Here is a 25495-nt window from a genome sequence, read left to right as displayed (position 1 = left end):
TAAAGCGGCCGGACAAAAGCGGCCCCGAAAGAGGAACTGAGCTCCGTCGCTCGGGTTACGGCGGAGGAAGGGCCCGGGACAGGTGTCCCGTTTCCCGTTAATATTCTAGCAGCGTAATGAAGACGGCTGAACTGACACCGACCGGCCTTGCAATCAGTTTCGGATCGGACCCACGGCCATGCGATCCCGGGTCGCGGCGCAGCGCGTGCGATGGTGGGCCTCGGGTCGGCTTTGTCTGGGAGGAAACCCAACGACCGGAACGAGGGGCTGGCCGGGGCCGCCGACACCTCATTAGCCACTGGCCACGGGCCGCCTGATGGAGCATCTGAAAGAAAGGGGGTGTGACAATACCCCTCACACAACACACACGCACGCACGCACTCACACACAAACGCACACACACACGAACGCACACACACACACACACACACGCAAGGGCTCTACAGTGAATGTTAGGGACGAACTGCTCCAACTAACCTACTCCATCGATTTTGCATGTTGTTCAAGGGTGGGATGTCCCCCAAACACACGCACACACACACACACACACACACACACACACACACACACACACACACACACACACACACACACACACACACGCACACACACACACCACTGAACTGTGGTGGAGAGTTTACGACTGAATGTCTTCTCTGTGTTATTTACTTGTGGGCTTTTCCTGAGGTTTCATAGCTGCTGATTCAGACTGCTGCTTTCCCTGACTCATTGAGGAATTCTGGGTGGTGTAGTTTCCTTTCTGTCATTCGTAGTCCTCTAACCACTTGGCCTCATAGGAAACAAGCAAACTATGTCTCCGCCATTTTGTCTGTTTACAAATGTAGTGATTTACAGCAGGGCAGGTTGTATTTCTGCTGAGTGATCACATCATTGGATTGAGTTTCATAAGAGCCACAAATCACAAACTAAATCAAAATAAGCCAAGCCAACTTGCACGAGCCAACACAACCCACCGAACATATACACTATATTCTCCATCCATCACACATATCCTAGCCTACAGTCTATATGCACAATATATGTTATACTTCTAATAACTTAATTAAAGTTGTACAGAGATGACGAGAGGTAAAGAGTGTTCGGGGAGATGGGGGTTGAAAGAGAAGAGAGGCATTCTTCTCCCATGTTGCATAACCAGCATAACTGAGCGTTTCAATAATACATATGGCTCCAGGCGAATCATTACCTAATGGTTCTCTGATGTGACCCAGCGCCAGGGCCTTGTTGGTGAACACACACGAGCCCCTGCAGAAACGCATGTCTCAGCATGCACACAATCAAACCACTTAAGAACGAGCAGTCTCTCAAAAACACACAACACCGTCGGTCAGCAGATCAGACCTCCATTTTGGAAACGAAGGGCGTGTCTGCACAGTCAGTCGCCTAAAGGCAAATGAGCTGGGGGTCCCTGTGTTCTGTAGTGGCCACCACATAGCTATCATTCCACACAGATGAGGGACACAGGGGGTTTAGCAACCGGTGGGGGCAATAGGCAGGGAGAAAGGGAGGGAGGGAGGGGGGGGAGAGAGAGAGAGAGAGAGAGAGAGAGAGAGAGAGAGAGAGACACAGACAGAATTAAACACATCAGACACAAAGTGGGGCAAAAGGGAGAGAGTAGAGAGAAAGAAACCTTGATCAGAAAAAAACGAGAATAAAGAAAGGGATGTGAACAAAAGAGTCGTGGAGAGAGGGTAAAAAGAAAGAAAGTGACAGAGACGGACAGCGGAGGGAGAGAGACAGAAAGGGAGAGAGAGAGCGAGAGAGTGAGAGAGAGGGTTTGTGTGTTTGAGTGTGTTGGGGGAGGCTTTGAATGAAGCACAGCGGTACAGTAGGAGAACAATACGCCCCCCCACACACACACACACACCCCTCCCCGCTCCAATCCGAGGCTCCGCTCAGCCACAACATGGGCCGGGCCGATGCCAGAGGAGCGGTAACAATGTGGGCCAGTCAAAATACGCCGCGTCTGGGAGCCTCAACACGGCCATTAGCCTGGACAGAGACCACAAACACACACACACACACACGCACGCACACACACACACACACACACACACGCACACACGCACACGCACACACACACGCAGCACTGGAACTGGACTGCTACAGAAGACTGGACTGGGATGGGTCAGGCCATGCCACTGATTCTGCTGCGACCACATCGGTCAACACAGGGAAATAATGACAACAGGACAGGACAACACCAATACAAACCCACAGCCCGGTTGTTGTGCATTCTTCAGGTTCAATCTCAGTCTACCATTTTAGTTGTGCACACAGCAGCCATTTCCCTCAAGGGCGACCTTCATAGAAATGCATGATTCTCTTCTGCTATCCAAGATATTTTCTGAATATCATGGGAGTACATGGTCATTCAAATGCTTAGCACACAGACACACATGGTCCAGTGATATACTGTATGGCTAGATAATAGATATAGAATGTCATATAGATATCAAAATGGATACGATGCTGAGCAGTGTACTTATAGATACCACAACGGCCTAGTGACAAACATAATAACATACACTGTAATACAAAGAGCTACCAAAGACGGAAATTTGAAGCATGGACAACAACAGAAGTAGACAAATATCTCATTTGTAAATTGGGTTTGACCACGGCAGTATCTGAGTGAGTGGTTTAGTTTGCGACTGGACAAGTATTGTAGTGGATTGGAAGGGGGTCAGAAACGTACTGTGGGAAACTTAGTGGTGGCAGGGGGTGTGTGAGTGGCCAAAAAAAGACATAACAGGATTTCATAGTCATATGATTGTGGCATTCTTTGCAGCATTAACCGAACACTACAAGGAAATGGTCATAAGAGTGAGAGAGAGTGAGAGAGAGAGGGGCAGAGAGAGAGAGAGAGAGAGAGAGAGAGAGAGAGAGAGAGAGGGGAGGGAGGGAGGGGGCAGCTCCCCTGGAAGTGACACATCCTGAAGGAGGGAGGGGCCAGGAAGAAGTGGTGAGCACTTTTGCTTCGGGGCATCTTCAGGGGCCCCTTACCAGATCAGAGGGGACCCCCAAACTCAGACAGCAGTAGACTCGGCAGAGAGACAGAAACAGAAACAATGACAAAGAGTGAGAGAGAGAGAGAGGGAGAAAGAGAAAGAGAGGGGGAGAGAGAGAAGAATGATAGAGATAGAGATCCTGCCTGGGCAAATCTAATGGCATCAACACCATGTGATTTCACCTTGGCTCAGTTTTTTTTTAACTATCCCAAATTCCTGCAGGGTGCAGTCACTCTCTCTCCCTCTCTCTCTCTCTCTCTCTGTCTGCAATCTATCAAAACAAAAAGTGGCTACAAACAGTGCCACACCCCCCCCCCCCACACTCCACCCCACCACCACCACCTGTTACACAAGGGAGAATGGGGACTGTCTGCTGGGATCAATCATTAACACTTCACCAAAACAGGCCTCCAAATAACTTACGCTGACTTGCACTGGACACAAGTGTACACTCACTGCTTTTTTTTCTTGTTACTTTTACTGGACTTTGGGCGTGGGAATCAGCAGAGACAGGGCGAGGGAGAGATAGAGGGCGAGAGAGAGAAAGAAAGAGAGAGAGAGAGAGAGAGAGAGAGAGAGAGAGAGAGAGAGAAAAGGAAAGAGGGAGATGGGGACAGAAAGAACATGAAGAGAGAGTGTGTTTGTTTGAGAGAGAGAGAGAGAGAGAGAGAGAGAGAGAGAGAGAGAGACAGCGACAGGAGAGGGGTAGCCACACATGACATCAATATTTAATTGGTGGAGATGAGCAGCGAGAGGCTCACAAAGCTGGCTGTAATTCGAGTGTCTGTTTGAGGGATCACACATAAAACTACGATCAACAGAGTAGCATCTGTTCTCCTAAGCCACACTGTGCCTGGAGGGGGAGCTGAGGAGGACAGAGAGGGGGAGAGGGGGCATCTGCTAGAGTGGAGGGGTGGATTGGGGGCAAGGGTGTAGCACACAGGGGTTGGTGTGGCTCCCCCCTCTAAATCCAGGCCTGTAATTTACACTGGGGTTACGTTACATGCTTGTGTTGTGCAGGCTACATTTCGTCAGTGTGTGTGTGTGTGCACATTACACAACGGGTGTGTTTGGATATCACCTCCATTTTCTCTTCATGGGGCTATTGAAAACATAAGACCAAAATAACACAAACCAAATCCAACCAAGTATACCCGACTGTTGGCCCTCTCTCACACACACACACACACACACACACACACACACACACACACACACACACACACACACACACACACACACACACACACACACACGGCCCTCTGGAAAAACTACGACTGAGGAATTGGTGGCTCCACGTTCTAACTAAAAAGTTATATAAAGGGGATATTTACCCATTAACTCTGAACAGATGGATGCTTTACTGACACACCCACGTGTAAGTGATGGTGGTTAGCTATTTCCCACCAATCACCACAAAACAACTTCATGGTCCCTGATATCTGTGACAATATATTCTTTGAGAATAACATCTGTGCTGTGGATTTCCCCCTCCCCCCCAAAGAACAATATCTCAACTGTGTGTGATGAACGAAAATAAAACATTTATCTCCCTCCCTTAAAATAAACCCTCCCTTGGAAAGCATAATGACCAAATCATCTCCTGTATGTCAGCCAAGCTGAAAATGATTTAGACTTGCTTACAGTAGCCAAGTTTTGGGGGACGAATCACTTGAAGAAGGTGTCTTACTCGCCTTGATATAACGTGGGCCAACTGACAGATGGTCTCGCTGAATCGTGATCGATTCAAGATTAGTTCATGATGGCATCATGATTTGTCTTGAACAGAGCAAAAACACAGGTCGGCCAGAATAAAGGGGTGCGTTCAATAACAATAGGCGTTGTTGTTGACATTATCACCCTTCAGGCTTCATCTCTGAGCGTAGGCTCACTCGCACATATAGTGGCCTGCTTATCACTCCGGTGCGTGCTGGCACATCGGACAGGAAGTGATGCTGTTGTTCACACTTTTTAAAAAAATAGCCATCGTTATCAACGGTGTATCTTTCGGCCATGTAGGAAGGGATCTTTAAACACATGCTTCCGTGTGGAGGCGAGTGAATGGTAGGAAGTGAAGGGAATTCTGCCGTGGGGCAGAGCCATATTTCTCTCGCTGTGCTGCTCCTGCTGGGCAGTGGAAGACACCATTTCATCCCCAAACACTCATAAATATCTCCCAGAAGATAGGGGAGGAGAGGAGAAAGACAGCAGAAACGGTAGACATAAAAAGAGGGAAAGGAGAGAGAGAGAGAGAGAGACAGAGAGAGAGAGAGAGAGAAAGAGAGACAGGGGGAGTGAAAAGATTGCATGTCTGAGGCTCTCTCCTATCTCTTAAGCTCTCCTGCAATTTGCCACTAATACTATTTAAGGAAGCCCTTTTCACCATGCACTGCCTACCTGCTGGATCCACGTCTCCCGGTTTCCCTCCTGCTAATCCCGCGGCCTGGACACCGATTCCGAGCGCTACGGGAGGTGGGAGGGCAGTGGCCAGTACAGTGTTGTTAGTTAAACACAGAATGGCCGTCTCCCAGGGCTGTAGGACTGGGTGTTATGTGTGCTTTTTACAGCAAAGGGGCACGTACGTGTGTGTGTGTGTGTGTGTGTGTGTGTGAGTAATAGCAAATTATGATAAATACAGCTAGTAAAATACTAGTGATTTAGTGGTTCTGTGTCTGTGATGTCATTTTGATGTATAATAGGAAGTCCAAAAAGAGAATATTGAAGTCCAAAAAGAAATAAGGGACCCCCCACCAGACCCCACCCCCACCCCTACCCCGATGGCAGGATATGGACTTTCTATCTTCATGTGGTCCACTCTTAAAAGGAGGAAGTGAACAACAGAACTCAAAGGTTGCTCTCCCTTCCCTTTTCCTCATGCCCTTGCGCAGTAGTCTAAATAAACGCAACTGAAATGCACACACCGACAGTGCCAAGCGGTGGATAGTGGAGATAAAACAAAATAAATAAAAAAATAACGACGCACAATAAACAAAGGCAGCCTGCTGCTCCAGCGTCTGGGCAGTTTTAAAAGGGCGGCATCACACCTGGTTGACTGGGCAGGGAATATGCTCTCTCGGCTGTGGGCTCAAAATGGCACCTAACTGGGTTAAGCTGAGGCAACGCTGAGAGGGAAGCTGTGAGATATATGGGCAGATATTTGTCTCACAGTGATCAAAACCACTGGGTGTGTGAAGCTGAGAGAGAGAGAGAGGGGGGAGGGAGGGAGAGAGAGAGAGAGAGAGGGAGAAAAGGGTTACTGTATTTTCCATCTACAAATGGCCCACTCACCTCCATTGGATGTGTACATATGTGTACCCAGACCACAATGACAAGAAAATGCACTCAGTCAAAATTCTCAAAAACAAAATTCTAAACTCCCTCATTGGTCCTTATTTGAGGGGGTATTCAGGAAAAACATGTCTACCACCACTAACTGTTGCTTTCTTTTCACAACGAACAACAACAACAACAGCAACAACGAAAAAAGCCCAAAGGGGCGTACAGGAAGGTGGCTAAAAATGACTCGCTCATGCTCACAGACATGCTCAGCACTCCACATTCCAAGCTTGGCTTGTGGGCTTTATAGGAGGAAGTGACATAAAGGGGAAACCAAGAAACAGTCGTAGCAGTTTCTTGTGCCAACAACGACTGCAAACAGAACTAAAAGAAATCCAAGTGTGCCCCTTTTTTGTTATGACTACTCAATTGACTCTCACTACAGAAATGTCAAGTGTCATTAAAATACATTTATTTGGTTTGTAACATGTGCAAAAAAAATAAAATTCGGATGAGCAGCTTAGACCAATCAACAGGAATGTGTGCAAGGCCACCACACCACTCCCAATAAAAAACTATTCTCTCCCTTCATTTGCCATTCTCTCTCTCCCTCTCTCTTTTTCTCTCTCTCTCAGTGCCAGTAAAAGTGCGCTCTGCTCTCCCTCTGAAAGCATGCCCTCCCTGGGCGAGTGCCTTAAGCTAATGTCTCGGCCGCCCTCCATCCTGCTGCCAACCTGATGCCCACTGCGGGATGATAATCTGGAGCAGGGAGGGAGAAGCTCACACTCTGACTCCATGACCTCCTGGCCAGACTTATGCTTAGGGTGTTTTAAATGAGAGAGAGAGAGGAGAGAGAGGGGAGAGAGAGGGGAGAGGGAGATAGAAAGAGAGAGAGAGAGAGAGAGAGAGAGAGAGAGAGAGAGAGAGAGAGAGAGAGAGAATGGTTCAAATGGTCCATGATCAAGGACCTGACAATTAGGCTGAGAAGAAATAAAAAATGAGGTGTAGAAGAAGTAGATAACTGTGTATTTGCACACACACACACACACACACACACACACACACACACAAACACACATACACACACATGAGGAGCACACAAGTGGTGTGTACTGAGAAAGCTGTCTCTCTCAAGCTCATAGATAAGGCTTCTTTGAATGCTGAGTTTTGTTCAGCCCTAGAAGATCATATTCCCATGGCTATTGAAGCTCTTGTCTTGCATAACATTGGTGTGTTACAATAAAAAAATATCTCAGAAGAATTGAGTATATTTTTGCCCACAGGAAATGAAATAAACCTTTGAGACGATGGTAGTAAGGCAGTAATTCCAAGTCCTGGCTGGAGCCATTCCAAGACTACGAATCCAACACTGAATTAGGGGCTGTGGGTATTTTTGGAGTGCAAAAAGGGCAAATTACAAGATCTTGGGGAGAGATAAACATCGCAGAGCTGTTGCTGCGAGGAGGCAGGACCAAGAATGACCAACCATAGCTTTTCAGGACCAAGAATGACCAACCACAGCTCTTCAGGGACAAGAATGACCGACCACAACTCTTCAGGAACAAGAATGACCAACCACAACTCTTCGGGACCAAGAATGACCACAAAATCTTCAGAAAGCCCTGTTTGTTTTTGGTGAATCACAGCAGCAAACATATTATGAGAGATCACTCATTTAACATTTAGAAGAAGCCATCTCTAGAATTCCACTTTTTATAATTGTATAATAATAAAACAAACACAATACTGTGAAAGGTCTCTATGGCATTTGTTGAACAAGAACTTTGCTTATTCTTTGCAGGGTGGAGAGATTTTCAAAGTTGACATTGAACAGAAATGCCACAGAGAGGCAAACAAACAAAGTAGCAGAACTTTCACAGCACATAATAAAGGCACTCCCCAGAATTCAGCCTTGTTGCTCATAACAAAATAAAGGCACTCTCCTGAATTCAGCCCTGTTGCTCCTGCTGTACCAAATGCTCTGGTAGTTCTGCAGGCTGCGTGAGGAGGAGCAGACATCACATGAACATGTTTTGCTCTTTGTTGCCCTGGGCCTTAATAAAATAAGATTTGAACAAAGAAACATGCATTTCCTTTCTCTCTGAGACCCTAGCAGAGTTACCCTTGGAAAGGGTACATGTGCCTTCAAAATTCATATTGGTCCCCCTTACTTAATGCAAGCACAATCACATTACATAAGAGTGGGGGTCAATTATTACAAAGAATGTAAACATTCTCTTCACAAAAAATAAAACTCACATTTTTCTTGGCAGTGGAGAGCAAAGGCCATTTTGCCTTTACACAGGCTGAATGACACAGACATCCATATGACCCTGGCCTGGGCCAGATCTGGCGCAGACTAGGACCAGATCCATTCCAGTGCATGATCACAACGCGACTAGGATGTTTTCAACTGAAGGTTCCATTTGACGACGCAATAATGAACTGAAGCGATCGTTACCATGACAGTAAATTCTAGATAGCACTATATAACATTCTGCAAAAACTCACTCCTCAAAGGGTGCGGCAGGCGCAGACCTGTTGAAAAGTTATGGGCCTACAGCATAGCCTAAATAAGGCTAACGATAACACTTTAACACTCCCCTTCTTTCAAATAAGCAAACAGGGATTGACTTGCCTAATGAAGAACTAGCTTAGTTATTGTCCTTTTCATGTTGACAATAGGCCCTTTGAGGAAAGTTCCAAACACACAAGCCAAAAGTTGTGTCGAGGTGTGTTGTGAGGGGTGAGGACATAACACCAGGTCCTCCCAGGATGGCTATTTCTATCGAGCTAAGTTACTCAGAGTCAGATGATGACAGACATCTTACAATAGCCCCAGTATGCAAGAGGCGAAGGACTAAATTAGTCGCTCTGCACTCACAACAGTACCAAAGCAGCATTTCTCTGAGTCCGAACCAGAGTTCTGGATAGCCAAGCTCCCATGACTGACTTCTACAGAACCCTGACCAATGATCTGGTCCAGAAGGCATTATTCAAAGCCTGTCTTCAAGGTTGTATGTATGATGGTGGCAAGCTATTATAGTGCTGTGCCATGTGTAAACCTCAATACCCAACAGCTGAAGTGATGGCGTGCTGTTGATGGCCACAACCACATGTCAGCTTTAGCTTTATTGCTAGGCTCCAATGATTGAGGTTACAGGTTCAATTACAGTACAATATGCAAACAAATCTACTGCTGCAAAGAGTTTTAGGGACAAACCACTCTCCCCATCAAACTCCCATCTTTCTTCTAGCTCTGCCCAGCAGCTGACTGACATCCCAGAGGGCCAATCCCTGACTTCGGTTTCTTGGAGCCCTGAGTCGGATTGGTTAAACGCCCAGACTCTGTGAAACTTCAGAAGGGGAGTATCTGTGTAATACTACCCAGGCTATTCAGTAAGACTAGCTTAAAGCCACTGAAGATGTGAATATGAAGTTACGTTTTTGAGCACATTCATATTATGACATTTAAATTTGAATCAAGCTATGCCGCCTTTGAAATGTAGTCAATCATTATGATCCAGATGGGAAAAAAACAAACAAATTGCATTTGGCAAAATCTTCACATCTACTGCAATTTGCAGCGATGCCAACAACCAGCCTAGTCAACACATAGCAATGCTACATATTCCAACATGTCTCTATCTGTGAAAGAAGACACATTTGAGTACAAGTCGAGTTGACTTCAAAGCAGCCTCCACACGGTGACTGGCTGGCCCCGCGGGCAGACAGAGAGAAAGAGGAGTCGAGTCATGCCACGCTGCCACTACCGTGCAGACGGGGGTGCAGCATCAACTGGCACCAGATGTAAGATGGCAAGAAGCTGACACTCAGGCTCTCCCAAAGAAGGAAGTGTTGTGGCGACATGAAGGAAGTGAGGAAGTTGTGTTGGTCAGTGTGTGTGTGTGTGTGTGTTTGTGTGTCTGTGTGCATGTGTGTGTGTGTGTGTAGTGGTCTACTGAAATGATGTAATTCCTCATGGACTAACACGATAGCAAATCAGAGGCACCCCCTCCCCTCCAACACACACACAACAGACACACACACACACACTGCCCCCAGCCCACTGGCCTCCGAACGGCCCAACCTGAAATGCACTACTCCCCTTATTAGAGGCTAAATCCCTGTGGCCTTGCGATGGAAAAAATCCCTCTAAGAATGACCACAGCCCCGTTAGCTCACCTCTCTTGTCTCTTCTATCGACGGCGTACTGGCCTGCCTCGGCTCTTTATATGGCACAGCAAGCAAGCAACCACAGCTCTGTCTCTAATAGTGAATATGAATTTTGCCCTCTCTCTAGTCAGATTATAGGGGGGTTTCCATCAAGTGGCATAAAAAAGACTCTTCACAAAACTCAATCTTGGCCATGTAATTAACGAGAGCACAGTGGAGTGTGATGAGACTTGAGAACAGCAAGGCTTCTCTAAAAAAGAAAACCCACCAAATTAGCTCTAACTGTTTTGTTTTGCCTTTTTACACCACATGTTCTCATTTGTGAACATAAATAATGAAGTGGGTGATCGTTTTTGAATTCCTGATAGTCACATGTGTAGACAAGCTTTTTTTTTTTGTGCAGGATCATTCAACAAAACAAAGAACTGAGACCTACAGGCTTGCCTCGACACTGGGTGATTTTGAGGAAGGGAAACACACACACACACACACACACACACACACACACACCCTTGTGGCCTGTGGTTCTGCTCGACAGCATGTTCAAATGTCACATTCAGTCACAAAACATATGAAAAACATTTTGAAACAAGTTAAGTAGTATCAGGATTCTACATCTCAGCAATGCTGTTGGTGCAGGTTCATGTCTAATTCATGCAGTTGGTTCTAGAGTTGGCTAGAGTGTTTGTTGGACATCTATTGTGTCCACAGCATTCAGAGCAAGGCGAGAACAGTATATGCCAAATGAATGGCAAGGTTTAATGATGAATGATGACACATGATCGCTGTTGAGCATTTACGGATAACGACTGCGAGACAATTGTTGCCTGGTGTGTTTGTGTCACCACAATTCTCCCAATTCCTTCACCATTGGTGAATTCTCCCAAATCCTTCACCAAACATGTGATATGACCCACTCACCCCTGGCTAAGCTTTGAGCCTCCCTCCGACTGGTTGAGCAAGTTCACGTCAGTCTGGCCAATGGCTCGACTGCTCAAACACAGGTCAAATTTTACCCAGGGTTCTGTTGCGTTAGGCTGATAGGCAGGCATTGTCTTGGAAATCCGACCCAAGGTTATGGTCACCGCATAAAAGACCTTTGGAAAATTCATGACATTTGGCAGCTATGATCAATATGGCTGATGGTAAACCATGCACATTGTATGGGCAGGACAGCAGAAGAATATTTGAACACACACATTATCTTGGTCTCCACCTGAATGTTTCTCCCCGATGGCTTCTTTTTGAGGGAAACGGTATGCATGTTGTGTATAGACCAATGAACATTGTCTTTCTACACAAACTCTGAAATGCACCGGTAATTAAGGTAGTGATTTGTAGGTTATTACACTGTAATTCATATAGGAGACAGGTTATGATGTCACTTCGTGTCATCATTTGGTTTCCTGTCATCTAGTCTGTAACACTGATGATCACATGTAACTGTGGAATGAAATAATATCTGGAATTGATGCACCCAAAAGGCCAGGGAACTTGACAGACCCTGAGTATGCTAGGATGCAGTGATTGATGGTTTTCTTAAGAAAATGTACTAGTGTATACATATAATATTATAAATAAAGTTGATTTAGCTTAAATTATGTGTTATGTGAAACTCCTCCACATGACTAAATATGCCTCTCTTCGTTGTTATTTTTATCCTCTAGAAAGAAAAAAACATCTCAGTCAAGACCTAATATTCTATAAATTGCAATAATTGGGAAGCTTGCAGTTCCTCCCCCATGTTACAGTACAGTCTTCTGTGTTACAGTGGTCTAATTTATTCTCTCCAGCCACCCCAGAACTGATGTGACTACCTTGAAGTTACAGTTGAATGTAGCTTAATTAAATGCATCGCAAGGAATGAAAACAAAGCTAATTCTTCCCAAAGCTGATTACTACACATACCACAGTCTCTAGCCCTTGTCCATGTGAGGTTGGCTGCCATGGAAATCCCCTGGGGCACAGCCTCGCACATCTAAGGCTTTTTCCCTGCTCACACTCCTTCTCAAGCTCAATTACGCCTTGCTTATTATGTGTTGCACAATTTAGACTACCAAGATAGGCCTACGTATGGAGCCTATGTGTTGACATATACAACATGTACCCCCCAACGTGGACAAATGAAAAGGGCAGCGATGGACCAAGGCAAAGGGGGCTGCCACACCGTCTTTTGTTCTGTAACACCAGCGTGTCACATTATTCGTGTTTGATAATATAGATCTTCCAGGGAAAAAATCTCCCGATCACCCTCTGTAAACATTGATGTGTTGCTGGCATATTTAGTAGCATGTTCAACTTCATACAAAACTACTCTGATTTGTCATCGGGGCTGCATGTTTTCGGTCCTTCCAGCCTTCCCTTCACCTTTAACTCGACGATCTGCGCCATTACATGCACTTTCAACAATGCTTGCAAAGACTTCTACAGACCAACACATTCAGGAAGCTCTGTCAACTTATCTCGGTCGATAATGAAAAGCGATAAAACATTTGAATTTACTTGTCGGCGGCCTCTCTCATGTGCTAACTGAAGCAGCCCCCGCCCACCACCCCTCCACACTTCCCACGCACACGAGTTGTAAACAATGATCTAGTCCCACAATCGTACGATAAATCTAACAATTGAGAAAATGAATCGTGGTACGCGAAGTGTACTATGTAAGTTCATGCTGTACGCTACTTCTTTGTTGAAATAACTATGGTTCCACAGGCTTAGGCTTTTTGCAAGCATTCTTTTCGTGAGCAATATGTTTTAATAGAAACGCCCCTTAATGATCTTAAAATGGCAGCACAAGAAGGTAACGTTATCCTTTAAATTGCCCATTACTGTCTATAACTGGTAACTCATTCATTCGAATACATAAGGAGTATACTTTTGCTGCATTAATAATAATGAAGTCCTACAATAGTGACTTCAAAATGTCTTTCTAGAATCACTTCCTTGATCCAACTTTAATTGCAAACATTCATCCTCAGCCAGAACAGATCCTGCAAAATGAAAATCTGCGCATGTTTTTAAAAGGTATAAATACTGGCCTTGAATAACGAAATTGCGACTATTTTCATTTAAATAAAACAAGGTTCTTTCGAATCTCAAAAGCGAGCAGCGTCAAAACACAAGATGAAGTGTAGCTCTCCACTGCTGTTCATTCTGTTTCATGATGAGCCATTATTAACCCCCCCCCTCGCCCCCCATAATAAGCACACTTCAAACCTCCAACATGTCTAATGTTAATCAGCTACACGACATGCGTTTAAGAGGCTAACAAAAGTGTTCAAATAAAATAAGTCACATACCCATCCATTGCACAGAGGAAACGGTGGCGGACTGAAACGATAATGTTGGCTCAGGAAAATGAAGAAAACGGTTTGGGTGTTGTTACAACAGCTCGAGTCTCCAGCACAATTTCACTCTCATAAGCACAAAGGCACACTTCCTGCTCCTGACGTGAAACACAGTAGGCTACACAGGCATGTACAGACGCCTCACCATACAAAATGGCCTCCCCTACCAGAAAGACACACCTTTGAAGAATTGCAAAACGTAAAATGAGATTTGCGTCGGCACTGGATGTGTTCAACCACGTGTTCAAAGGCGCAACTCATATAAAATATCAAAACAGTATTTAGATCCACTAATTAGGCTATGTTAGAACTGTATGACTTAATGTATCACAGCTGTAGCCCATATGCTGAAATTATAATTTAATGAAGTTATAGGCTAGTAATAATTAACAAACCAAAGGGATTCGTCTGGATAGCTATTATGGACACTCAAAACACAATGGGGTCTGAGTTATTGCATTGCCTTGACTGGTCTGTGATTTTCAGAATATGAATCGGTGAATCAGCTGCATGCTGTGTAGGCGAATAAAAACGTGATAGGCCAAGCCTGTATGCAAGCAGTTGTTACAGGTAGCCTAGTTTTGAATGAGCACACAACTAGGCTAAAGGCTACTAGTACACGAAACTCACCTGTAGGCCTACGTTATTACAATGTTATTTGCAGTATCAGAGAATGTTAGGTTTAGATGTTCAGTGCCGTGTGCAAACTTGTTGCTCTCGTCAAACCTGATCTACAACAATGTGTGTTTCTTAACTTGATCAGAGAAATATGACATGTGTAAATAAATCAATACCGGATTAAACCGGAAATTTGATATGATTGTTAAAAAAGTAGCATCGTTAACACATGTGCATCAATGATATGTAACTTTTTGAAAATTAGGCCTGTAGGCTATGTTTACATAGTCATGTTATAAATTGGCAACGTGCTTTGAGTAGGCATGCCCATTCAAGTCCCTAACATGGGGATAAGCAAAAATAGCTCTAAACATATGGGTAATTTCTGCAACCTGTAGCCTAATGCAGGGGTTCCCAAACTTTTCCTTGACAAGGCCCCCCAAATACCACTAGGTTCTGGCCAAGGACCCCTTGATGTGTTATTAAACCCATCGACAATACTACGGCAAATTTAAAAATACGTTAAGCTAATCCTAATAATTATTTTAGCCACAAGCACTTTGTGATGGAGCATACAGTGTGCAAAATTACATTTGTTGCTTTCTGCTATATAAGAGCTATCACTCTACTATTATTCCCAGTCATTATCATGGAAAATAATGTTCAGATATGCATTTATTATAATGGCATTGTATAACAACCCTCATAGTAATGGGTATATTTCAAATTTTTAAAATGTATTTATTTGTTGCTTTTATTTTTCTTTCCAACTTGCTGAGGCCCCTCTGGCACCCCCTCGCGGCCCCCCAGGGGGGCCCGGCCCCCACTTTGAAAACCACTGGCCTAATGCATACATTTGCAAGCAGCTTTTGGGGGGAGACAAATCTGAGGATGCGCTGCTTCGAAAAGCTATTCAGGCAATGCACGAAGGCCATAGGCCTACTTAAACTGTTGCAGATGTTTAGTTGCATTTGTTTAGCCTAATTGCATTTTATTTGTGGTTGTTTAAATGCTGAGATGGCCCCACTTGTATTAAAATAGATACAGGAACAAGACACTCCCTTCATCCTATAAAAAAGGATTAGTAATTCTATGTTTTTATGTTAAATATATGTTTCTGTCCAAGTAAGAAAATTAGCTAACGTTACCTACTAGGCCTAGGTACGAGTGTACAAATTAACAGATATTTGTTACATAAAGACAGATAGAAATATTGGAATAGAAATATTGGCGTAACCGTAACATGACTTAAGGGGGCAGCAATGAGCTTCCTGAAACACAACAAACTCGGCTCGTGGGCTGAGTCAGAGCCCGTCTAGAAATTCTACTTCCTTTTAGACATTCTCTGGCTCGGTCTCAGCGGGTCTTTGTAGGCTAAAGGGCACCGCTGTCATTTATTATATCACAGTCACTGCGTTCTCACCAGCCCCTGCTCCCTGTGACTTTCTGCAGAGAAGATCCAACACAATGTTGCAAAATACAGGGTGAGATATTATTTTCGAAAGCTAACTTATCGTTTGCAAGCGATATAGACAATTGTGGAAATTGTACAAAGCTAGTAACTTATATCATTCGATAGCTAGCTAGCTGTTACAGGCTAGCATCTAGCATGCAGTCTGAATGAATGTACGTTTGACGTAACAGGCCAAACAGCTAGGCAATGAAATAACACTTACGTGGTATGAACCAAAAAGATGAGAAATAAGTTAGTCAGCATCTGTGTTATGAATCTTGATTCTACTTGAGCAAAACGTTTAGTCAGCAATGCTTGCTCGTTTAGTTTAGTTAGGCTGACAGCTAACTTAGGTAATGTTAGCGAGTGGAGTTCGGTAGGGATTATTCAGGTTTCATCAAGTTTGACAGCTTTTATAACTTTTATTATGCACCTTATTGTATATTGCAAGCTAGATATGATGTCAGTGCTGTTCAAAGTAAAGTGTAGGAGCTAAGAATGGACTTCTGCCATTGTTTTTGAATTTAGCAAACAGCTGTTTGGCTAGCCAGATAAGTTAGCCATCTTAACTAACGTTACTGTTAGCTATTGTAACGTTAAGGTAGTATTTAACGTAAATGTCAGCTTCTTGCTAAACTAGATCTATTCAGTGGTGAGTGATTAATTTCATTTGTAGCCATGGGTCAAATAATGACACGCAGGAGAGCATAGCTCCAACGTGACAGAGGCAAGTGATGATTGACCTTTCACACAGATTTTCAATCTCTTGAGGTTGTTCCTAGGTTAAACAATTTATAGGCAGAGAATGTCTAATAAGCTATAGGTTAGGTTAAGTTGTTGATCTATTGTACCGTATTGTACGGTGTATTAGACGTTTCGGGATACATTTTTGCAAATAGATTTAGCCTAAATGAGTTAATGTTACAGTGTCAATGTCATATAGTGTTCAAATTACATTAGTTTTCAGAATTATTGACTTTGATACAAAGATACAAACCTAGGGCTACTAGGTAATCTTTATGATTATTGGCTTTTCCGGTAGGCATTATGCACCCCTGCCTATTCTGCAAAACCATAACATTCTCAATGATGATCAGTGACTAAGCAATGCAGTTGTGTCCTTTTTCAGAAAGCTGGCAGGTTGCACCCTGTTCATCACAGGGGCAAGCCGAGGTATCGGGAAGGCCATTGCCCTTAAAGCTGCTAAAGATGGTGCCAATGTTGTCATCGCAGCCAAAACGGCACAAGCCCACCCCAAACTTCCAGGGACCATCTATTCAGCAGCGGAAGAGAGTATGTACCCCTGTGACTTGCTCTGACAGAGTGATGACCTTGAATATTACAAAAGAAGAAGATAGATAGATATATACTTTATTGATCCCCAAGGGGAAATTCAAGAATGTTTAGTTTGTAGATGTTGTGGTTTTCATTGAGTTGTATTAAGATTGTGCTCCCAAAGCAATTGGTGCCATTGAAGGCCTTTGCACAAGGTTTTTACAGGGTTCCCACGGGTGATGGAATTTCTGGAATATCATGGAATTTTTATAAGGTCTGAAGTCAGGGAATTTGATCAAATTTGGGGCAGTCATGGAATATTAGGGAATTTTGTTGTAGCAGTTTAAAATGTACTTGTCAGAATACATTATGCCTAATACAAATATATTTCCTTGCAGAATTGGTATATATCTGCCTGGTTATTAGCTTTATTGCTTGCTTGAGTGGTTGTGGTTAGCCCAACTTTGTTTATTCAATGCCCATTTATTAATCTTCAACTCTAAAAAAGTCAGATTCTTGAAGGCTACGCGAATGCTCTGAAATCTTTGGTCAGTATATTGTACCATTCATGATGGGTCATGGAAATTCAGTTCTTTTGTCAGGGAAAGGTCATGGAATTTTACATTTGACTTAGAGTGGGAACCCTGTTTTTAGTTGTAGCATAATAACCTCTGGAAGATGTGTAGTTACTGTGTGGTGGCCCCAAGCTGGGAGGTAAAATGAATTGGGTGTTTTTATGTTGAAATAAAAAAAAAAATCAACAAAACGTTTTTCATGGTGCTAGCTATGATAACCACCTGTCTATACTTGGCACATTGCACTTTTCTGCTTTTTTTGCACTTCTGGTTAGACACAAACTGCATTTCGTTGTCTTTGTACTTGTACTCTGCACAATGACAATAAAGTTGAATCTAATCTAATCTAATCTTAACCAGATTGGCCAAATTAATTTATGTCTATTTTTTTTCTCTTACAGTTGAGGCAGCTGGAGGAAAAGCCTTGCCCTGTATTGTAGATGTACGAGATGAAGCCCAGCTCAATGATGCAGTGGAAAAGGCTGTGCAGAAATTTGGAGGTGAGTCAAATCACACTAGCTCACACTAGATAGATAGATAGATAGATAGATAGATACTTTATTGATCCCCAGGGGAAATTCAAGGTCTCAGTAGCATACAGACAACACACACACATTCACTAACAGCAGAAAAAGTAATTAAAAGTATATAATATACTTGAATTTCCCCTTGAGGATCAATAAAGTATCTATCTATCTATCTATCTATAATATAAAAACACAACTAAGCAATAAGGACAGTAGAAGATAAAGAATATACTAAATATACTAAAATACAAATTATACTAACACTTAATCTAAATCAATTCTAAAAACAGTATCCACATAGTGGTGATTAATCAATCAAGAGGCGCTTGCAATGACTGAGGCAGGGACTGAGCCTGTGATTCTCTGTGCATAATAAGGTAAGGTAAGGTGCTCTGTGTGAGTGAGTGTCATGGTGATAGTGCAAATGAGTAAGTCCAACAGTGGAACAGTGCAAGAATAAAGTCTATATATCTATATATATATATATATATATAACTATTTTAAGAAAAGGTATAAGTGTGGCCACAGTTCGGCTGTGGCATGGAGGGAGGGGTTATGCATATGTGCTAATGTGCTAATATAGGTCACATCTCGTCTGACTTAATACATGCTGGTCAACTTTTCAACACTAATAACACAATACTCGTTAAGTTTCACTACACAAATCTTTCCAAAACACCTATAAACATATCTTCCCCTTTTGTTCACTGTGGTTGATTCTACAGGAATTGACATCCTCGTTAACAATGCCAGTGCAATTAACCTGACCGGTACTTTGGAGACATCCATGAAGAAAGTAGATCTTATGTTGGGCATTAACCTTAGAGGAACCTACCTCACGTAAGTATTACAGACCAAGATAATGTAATATCAAAAATATCTAACTCTTCAGATTTGCTCATTTTAAAAAGCAGAATGCATGTCACCCTGTTCAAGCTAGTAACAGCATTGTTGTATCTGTTAGGTTGTAGTTAGATGTACTATCCAGCAGGTGTCGCCACCACACATACTAAAATTATGATCATCAAATATAAAACTTTACTGTTATTTCATTATCTACACTTTTACTGCCTAATGTATTAGCCATCACTACTGATCTTGATAGAGCATAAAAACAGGTTTACTTTCTCCCATCAGGAACAATTTTTGTTTCTCAAGCTTCTCAAGCGCACACACACACACACGGATGCCCACACACACACACACACACTTGTACACAGTCATTTTTAGACCTACTTTCAAATAATTACCCTGGAGCTAGGTTGTGGAGGTGATCAACACCAGAGCTCCAGGGGTTCTGTTTAAAGGTGCTATGTGGAGATTTGTTTTGTTTAAAATATCCAATTTATGCAATTGTACAATAGCCATTAAATACAATATTATTAAATTGTGTAATATTACCTTGTGAGTCGACATGGTTCTTCGAAAATGGTGTTTGCCACCACAACAGTACTTACAACAGTTGTGTAAAATACAAATACTCCGTAACTGCAGGCAGGAACCCAGTAGCAAAAAACCTGAAACGACATTGGACACTTTTAAGTGGTATCCTGCACAATGGCCTATTGGCCTGGTTCATTGCTTCAGTTCTCTCTTGCAAATCTTACTAGTTGTTTTGAAACTGTGTGAGTAAAGAGGCTCAACACTCCTGCTCTCACACAAAAGCAACTCCTTTTTTCTTTTGCCTCTATCAGGTCAAGATTGTGCATCCCACATCTTCTGAAGAGCAAAAATCCTCATATCCTAAACCTCAGTCCGCCACTCAACCTTAACCCCATCTGGTTCAAGAACCACACAGGTAAGAAGGACTCAGTGCTGTGAAGTGGTTTATTCAACCAAAATAATGCATATGTTTGCAAAAAAACTTTGCATGGATGAAAATAACAATGTTTCTGCTTTTATTTCATTTAGCATACACAATGGCCAAGTATGGAATGTCAATGTGTGTGCTTGGAATGGCAGAAGAATTCAGAGGATCCATCGCTGTTAATGCCTTATGGCCTAAGACAGGTACTTTTTCTACTTTGTGTAAAGTTGAGCTTACCCTTATGTAACGGTAGCCAGCTGGTACGTTGCTGTGCAGTAAGTACGGAACACCCGATCTGAGGTGCTGCTGTTTGAGGGTTTGAGTCTGGGCAATTGCAGGGCTGAGCCGCACGGTTCAACACAGCACAGGTTACACTTACACAATGTTTGAAGGTTTCTTTTTTCAAAATAAACAAAGGGCCCTATCGTGCACAGCGTGCAAAGCGCGACGCGACGCGACTTATATCTTACACTCACTGAAGTGAGGAATTTTTCGCTAAACACACCCATGACTGATTAAGAAACATAAGAACAACCCTTTTGCGCCCTGCGCCCAGTGTTTGATCACAAAATCACCTAATTAAATTAGTGATTGTGAACTGGCCACGTTTTTAATGTCTATACACTTTGCATTTCTGACCATCAGTTTCTGATCGCCAAAACAGGGCCCAAAGTGTCCAGACATGAGACCGTCAAGCATGAAACCTAATTTTGTATATATGCGCAACATATATTTTGAGAAAACTACCTATTCATCCTCTGATATAATTGTTATCTTATACTGATCTCAGTCAATTTTAAATGGGGTCTTTTATTCTAATTGGCCCCTATGCTGTATGTTTTTCTAAGCCATCCAGACTGCTGCTATGGACATGCTTGGAGGTTCTGATATAGGGAAACAGTGCAGGAAGGTGGAGATCATGGCTGATGCGGCCTACGCAATCTTCAACCAGCCCACAAACTACACTGGGAACTTTGTCATTGACGAGGACATCCTCAAAAAGCAGGGGATCAAGGACTTTGATATCTATGCTGTTGCACCAGGTTTGTATGCAAGAATTCAAGCTTTACAACCACATACAGTACTGTAGAGTTATCCAGAATATCAAACTTATATAATGGAGAGATGTGTGTATACTCATGGAATGTGGAAGGTTATTGTTATCAGGGACAACACACAATATTCAATATATTGTTAACCACAGCATACAAGGATTCTTATTAGGGCTGCACGATTAGGAGACAATATCTAATTGTCATTTTTCTAACAGTGATTTTTGAAAGTCAAGCTTCAGTGCAATACTCCAAATTTTGGTGACTTCTAGTTGGTGAGCTTCACTGTCTGTCACACAAGGATGACATGAATATAAAAATGATAGATGTGACAAGATTAGGTTAACCGTTGTGACAGAGTTGCAAGCTGAGCTGCGATGAATTGCGGAGTTTGCGATTAGCTAATTACCTTAGTTAAAATTGCGATTTCTATTAAAAAATGATTGTGCAGACCTAATCCTTACTATGATAAGCACTTGCTAGTGAAGCCCATTTGTTGCGCACAGAGGCTGTTTTGTTGGTGATTTTGTGTTGTCTGGTTTGGTTTTGATGGTAAATAAGCTTGGTTGTAGATTAGGCACTGTGTGAAATCTCTTACCTATAGCACAAGGAGTTTAAAAATGCATTCATTCATTAATATAAAATAGATTAATTGTGCAGCCCTAATCCTTACTATGATACAAGAATCATAGAATGAGAACAGACTGCAGTTATGAACTTGAATGGCCTGTGATACAGATCAGCCCAGTGTGGTAGAAGATGAAGGGTGATAACACATATCCCGTACATTTCCCAGGTCACTCTCTGCTGCCTGACTTCTTCCTGGATGAGGAGCCTGAGAATCTGGTGAAACACATGGAGGATCATGGTAAGAAAAGGAGACTGTATGATAATGACACTTGTTTCAAATGCCAAAGAGGATTAAAGGTGCTCTAAGCGATGTTACACGGTTTCTAAAGATCTAAAACATTTTGTCACATACAGCAAACATCTCCTCACCATGCACTAGCTGCCTGTGCCCTGAATACACTGTAAAAAATGGGGACAGCCCTGGTTCCAAAATTGGCAACAAAAACAGCCTGGACCATAAAATTGTTACAGCCAATCACCGACGAGATGCGCGTTCATGACAGTTTCATTTGCAGGGGGGGGGAGGGATGAGCGAGCTCTTTGTTTTGTTTGAACGTCAACAGAAGTGATGTTACCCAACATCGCTTACAGCACCTTTAATCAATCTTGTGTGACTTTCTGTTACATATGTTGAATCTGTGACATTGGATGATTTTGAAATTTGAAGGTGATTTATATTTAGTAGATAATTTTACCCAATGCGGCATAGACTTGTAGCGGTGGATTTTGTGAATGTTCATGATAAAGTAAAAGTGTGGCAGAAACTTTGGATGTGTGGATATGAACTCACAGAATCCAAACTGCCTCTGTAGGTGCAAGCCCTGCTTTCAAGACTGGGCAGTCCAGCACTGTAGACAGTGGTCCTATTGCAGATACCTTCAAGGTCATCAAGGGAATCCTCAGTCCAGATGTGGTCAAGAGCACTCAAGGAGTTTACAAATTTGACCTATCAGGTATTCTTTTACCCCCCTACTCTCTGTGTGTGTACATGTGTGTTTTGTTTTTATTTCTTCCTCAATATACATTTGTTACTGTAGAGTAAAGTTGAGTGGCTACAGCGCCCATACCCCATATGGTTCCCTTTCATATGGTTCCCACTCATATGGTTCCCACTCGTATGGTTCCCACTCGTATGGTTCCCATTCATATGGGTCCCACTCATTTGGTTTCTACTCATATGGTTCCCATTCATATGGTTCCCACTCGTATGGTTCCCATTCAGATGGGTCCCACTCATATGGTTTCTACTCATATGGTTCCCATTCATATGGGTCCCACTCATATGGGTCCCATTCATATGGGTCCCACTCATATGGTTCCCATTCATATAGGTCCCACTCACTTCCTGTCAATCTCTAACTTTCCTGTCACAATAAAGGCAAAAATATACTTGAATTGAAGGGTTTTAAGCATGTCTTTTAAGGATGAGTTGGGCAGGGATTGAAGTTCTATTGGTCCCTAGGGGAGCACCCTGGAGTTTGGTACATAGACCTGAAGTCTGACGCAGGAAGTGCCGGCAGCGGAGAACCACCAGTCAAAGCGGACGTCGTCATGAGCATGGACAGCGCAGACTTCATCAAGATGTTCTCAGGTGAGGCAGAGAAAAATGTTGTTTGACCTCGTTTTATAAGGAAGGTGCTTTTCAGATGGAAAGTGGTCCCAGTTCCCTGCCTCACATCCTTCTGCCCGCCTGTCAGTCGCCTGAAAGACAACTCAAAACTGAAGTGCCCGCACGCCACCTTAAGCTGAAAATGTTTTATCTTGGAGGCAGGCGGGCAGGCGTGTTCTCGATTTGTGCATGCAAGCGGCAACTCGGGAGTCGGGACTGCACTCAAATCGCCTGCTTTGCCCGCCTGCATCTCATTGAAAAAGAATTGAATAGTAGTGGGTGTCGCTTCTCATGTGAAAAGCCACAAACACTAAACATTTGTATGATATATTGTATAGTTTATGTACTGTATGTGTGGTTTATTGTTTAGTTGTGTGTTGTAGTTGTTGTTGATTGTTTGTGTGTTATAGCGGTGTTATCTGTGTTCATTTATACTTTTGCTGACACCTCTTGGTCAGGTCTTTGTTGAAAATGAGAAGTGGTTATCAATTGATTTTATCTAGTAAATTAAAGGTCAAGCACAGGTCAGGATGAACCTGTCTCCTTTTCCTCAAGCTACTGTGATTGTGTATTTCTTTTAATATGTTTAAAATTGGAATATGAAAACTGGAAAATAATGGCATGTGACATTTTTCTCCCTCTACAGGGAAGATGAAACCAACCATGGCCTTCATGTCAGGAAAACTGAGGATCAAGGGGGACATGACTCTTGCCATTAAAATGGAGAAAATGATGGGCTTGATGAAACCCAAGCTGTAAATAAGACTAATTCAATGCCTTAACAGATGTGCCCGTCTTTATATGAATGTGTTTTGTTGAACTGGTCCTTTTGTAAAAAGTTTCTAATAAACTTGTTGCTATGATGCTGCTAATTTTACATGTCTTTACAGAAGTGTCAATATTGAAGGAGAATAATTCACCCTTCGCTAAGCCACACCTGAAAACCGCCACAGGCCAATCGTGGCTTAGCAACCCGTCACTAGGCACGGGAGGTCTGACAAGCTTTTCGAGTTTTGCCATGTTAACCTGTGGAGACTGAAGGCCTGTGGGTCATGAAGGGCACTTATTTGGATGTGTGGTGCCCTAACCCACGTAGACACAGTGTAATAACATGTTACACTATAGAAACATGATATAATTGGGAACACATATTGTTCTAACTATAAAAAATGGCATATTGCATGATATTTCCATAACCGCGAGATACACGCTTCACGATAATGGTAAGAAGTTGTTAACAGACGATCACCAAGATGTATAGCCCATCAGCAATCTATTTAAAATAACACCTATTTGAAGTACCATTCATGATGTCAAATATTGAAGTTGTGGGAAGTATTAGCTTGGTGTGTTTCTTTCGTCCCCCATGCCTGTTCCATTCATTCTGGCCAGGAGAGTCGAATGAAACCAAATGCACATTCAACTTCTGCTTAAATAACTCATGAACGGTTTTGTTCAGAGATGAAATTCCAACTGTATTTGACAGAGGGCAGATGTAGGTTGCTAGTGACAAAATATTAGCTTTCAGTGTGGTACGATGTCTTTGTAAATTACATTTCATTGAAAAGTCCCTGTTCTCCCCCTATGTAATAGACGTGCAGGGTGCTAAAGCGTGTCAGGCATAGCAACAGTAACTAAGGAGGGCGGGAGCGAAGGGTGAATTGCATCTCTGTGCCATTTGTAACTAGACTTTCCTTGTATTTGTTTTTTTTACAAATACACTTTTTTTATTGGATTAAAGTGTAATGTACAATTTACACATATAGAGATATAAACGGCAAAGTAAATTACACTGTACACAAATACACTTTTTAAATTAATTAAATAGTACTGTATATCAAAGCATTTTAAAAAAAAAAAAAAAAAAAAAAAGCATACATAAAACATTCATAATGAAATCAAAATAGAATTAACAAGTAAATAACACTGGGGAAATAAATTAATAATGTATTATTCCCTCCTAATCAGAATAATTGTTTAATGTGATTGTGTCGGGACATTCCAACTGAAAAGAGGAGAGCACACACAATCAGGACCACACAACACACGTAACTGTGCAACCTTGTATATTAGACACACACTCTGACACACACACACACACACACACACAATGCCTAT

General features: G+C 42.7%; 2 protein-coding genes across 3 annotated transcripts in view; one reads left to right on the top strand and one right to left on the bottom strand.

Moving 5' to 3' along the window:
* Positions 1–13993, bottom strand: part of ptbp3 (polypyrimidine tract binding protein 3) — a 77259-nt gene extending 63266 nt beyond the window's left edge. For both annotated transcript variants that reach the window (XM_048258323.1, XM_048258325.1), the window contains exon 1: positions 13784–13993. The gene's annotated coding sequence lies outside the window, so the exon portion shown is untranslated. The remainder of the gene's footprint in view (positions 1–13783) is intronic.
* A 1791-nt stretch (positions 13994–15784) lies between these two features.
* Positions 15785–24240, top strand: hsdl2 (hydroxysteroid dehydrogenase like 2). The gene is made up of 11 exons (XM_048259914.1): positions 15785–15933; positions 17032–17195; positions 18154–18252; positions 19005–19119; positions 19974–20077; positions 20191–20289; positions 20935–21129; positions 21935–22006; positions 22581–22721; positions 23231–23359; positions 24024–24240. Exons 1-11 carry the CDS (start codon positions 15917–15919, stop codon positions 24134–24136), a joined length of 1248 nt encoding a protein of 415 aa, XP_048115871.1. The 5' UTR covers positions 15785–15916; the 3' UTR covers positions 24137–24240.
* Positions 24241–25495: the final 1255 nt, after the last annotated feature.

This window comes from Alosa alosa, chromosome 12, assembly GCF_017589495.1.
Source record: "Alosa alosa isolate M-15738 ecotype Scorff River chromosome 12, AALO_Geno_1.1, whole genome shotgun sequence".
In the NCBI taxonomy this organism is placed as follows: domain Eukaryota; kingdom Metazoa; phylum Chordata; class Actinopteri; order Clupeiformes; family Clupeidae; genus Alosa; species Alosa alosa.
This window is presented reverse-complemented; position numbering and strand designations above follow the sequence as displayed.

Bases quoted from the DNA above. Each gene is read 5' to 3' on its own strand.
- hsdl2 (XM_048259914.1), top strand. The intron at 19,120-19,973 runs GTAAGTATTACA...TGCCTCTATCAG, and splicing joins CTTAGAGGAACCTACCTCAC to GTCAAGATTGTGCATCCCAC. The intron at 23,360-24,023 runs GTGAGGCAGAGA...CTCCCTCTACAG, and splicing joins CTTCATCAAGATGTTCTCAG to GGAAGATGAAACCAACCATG.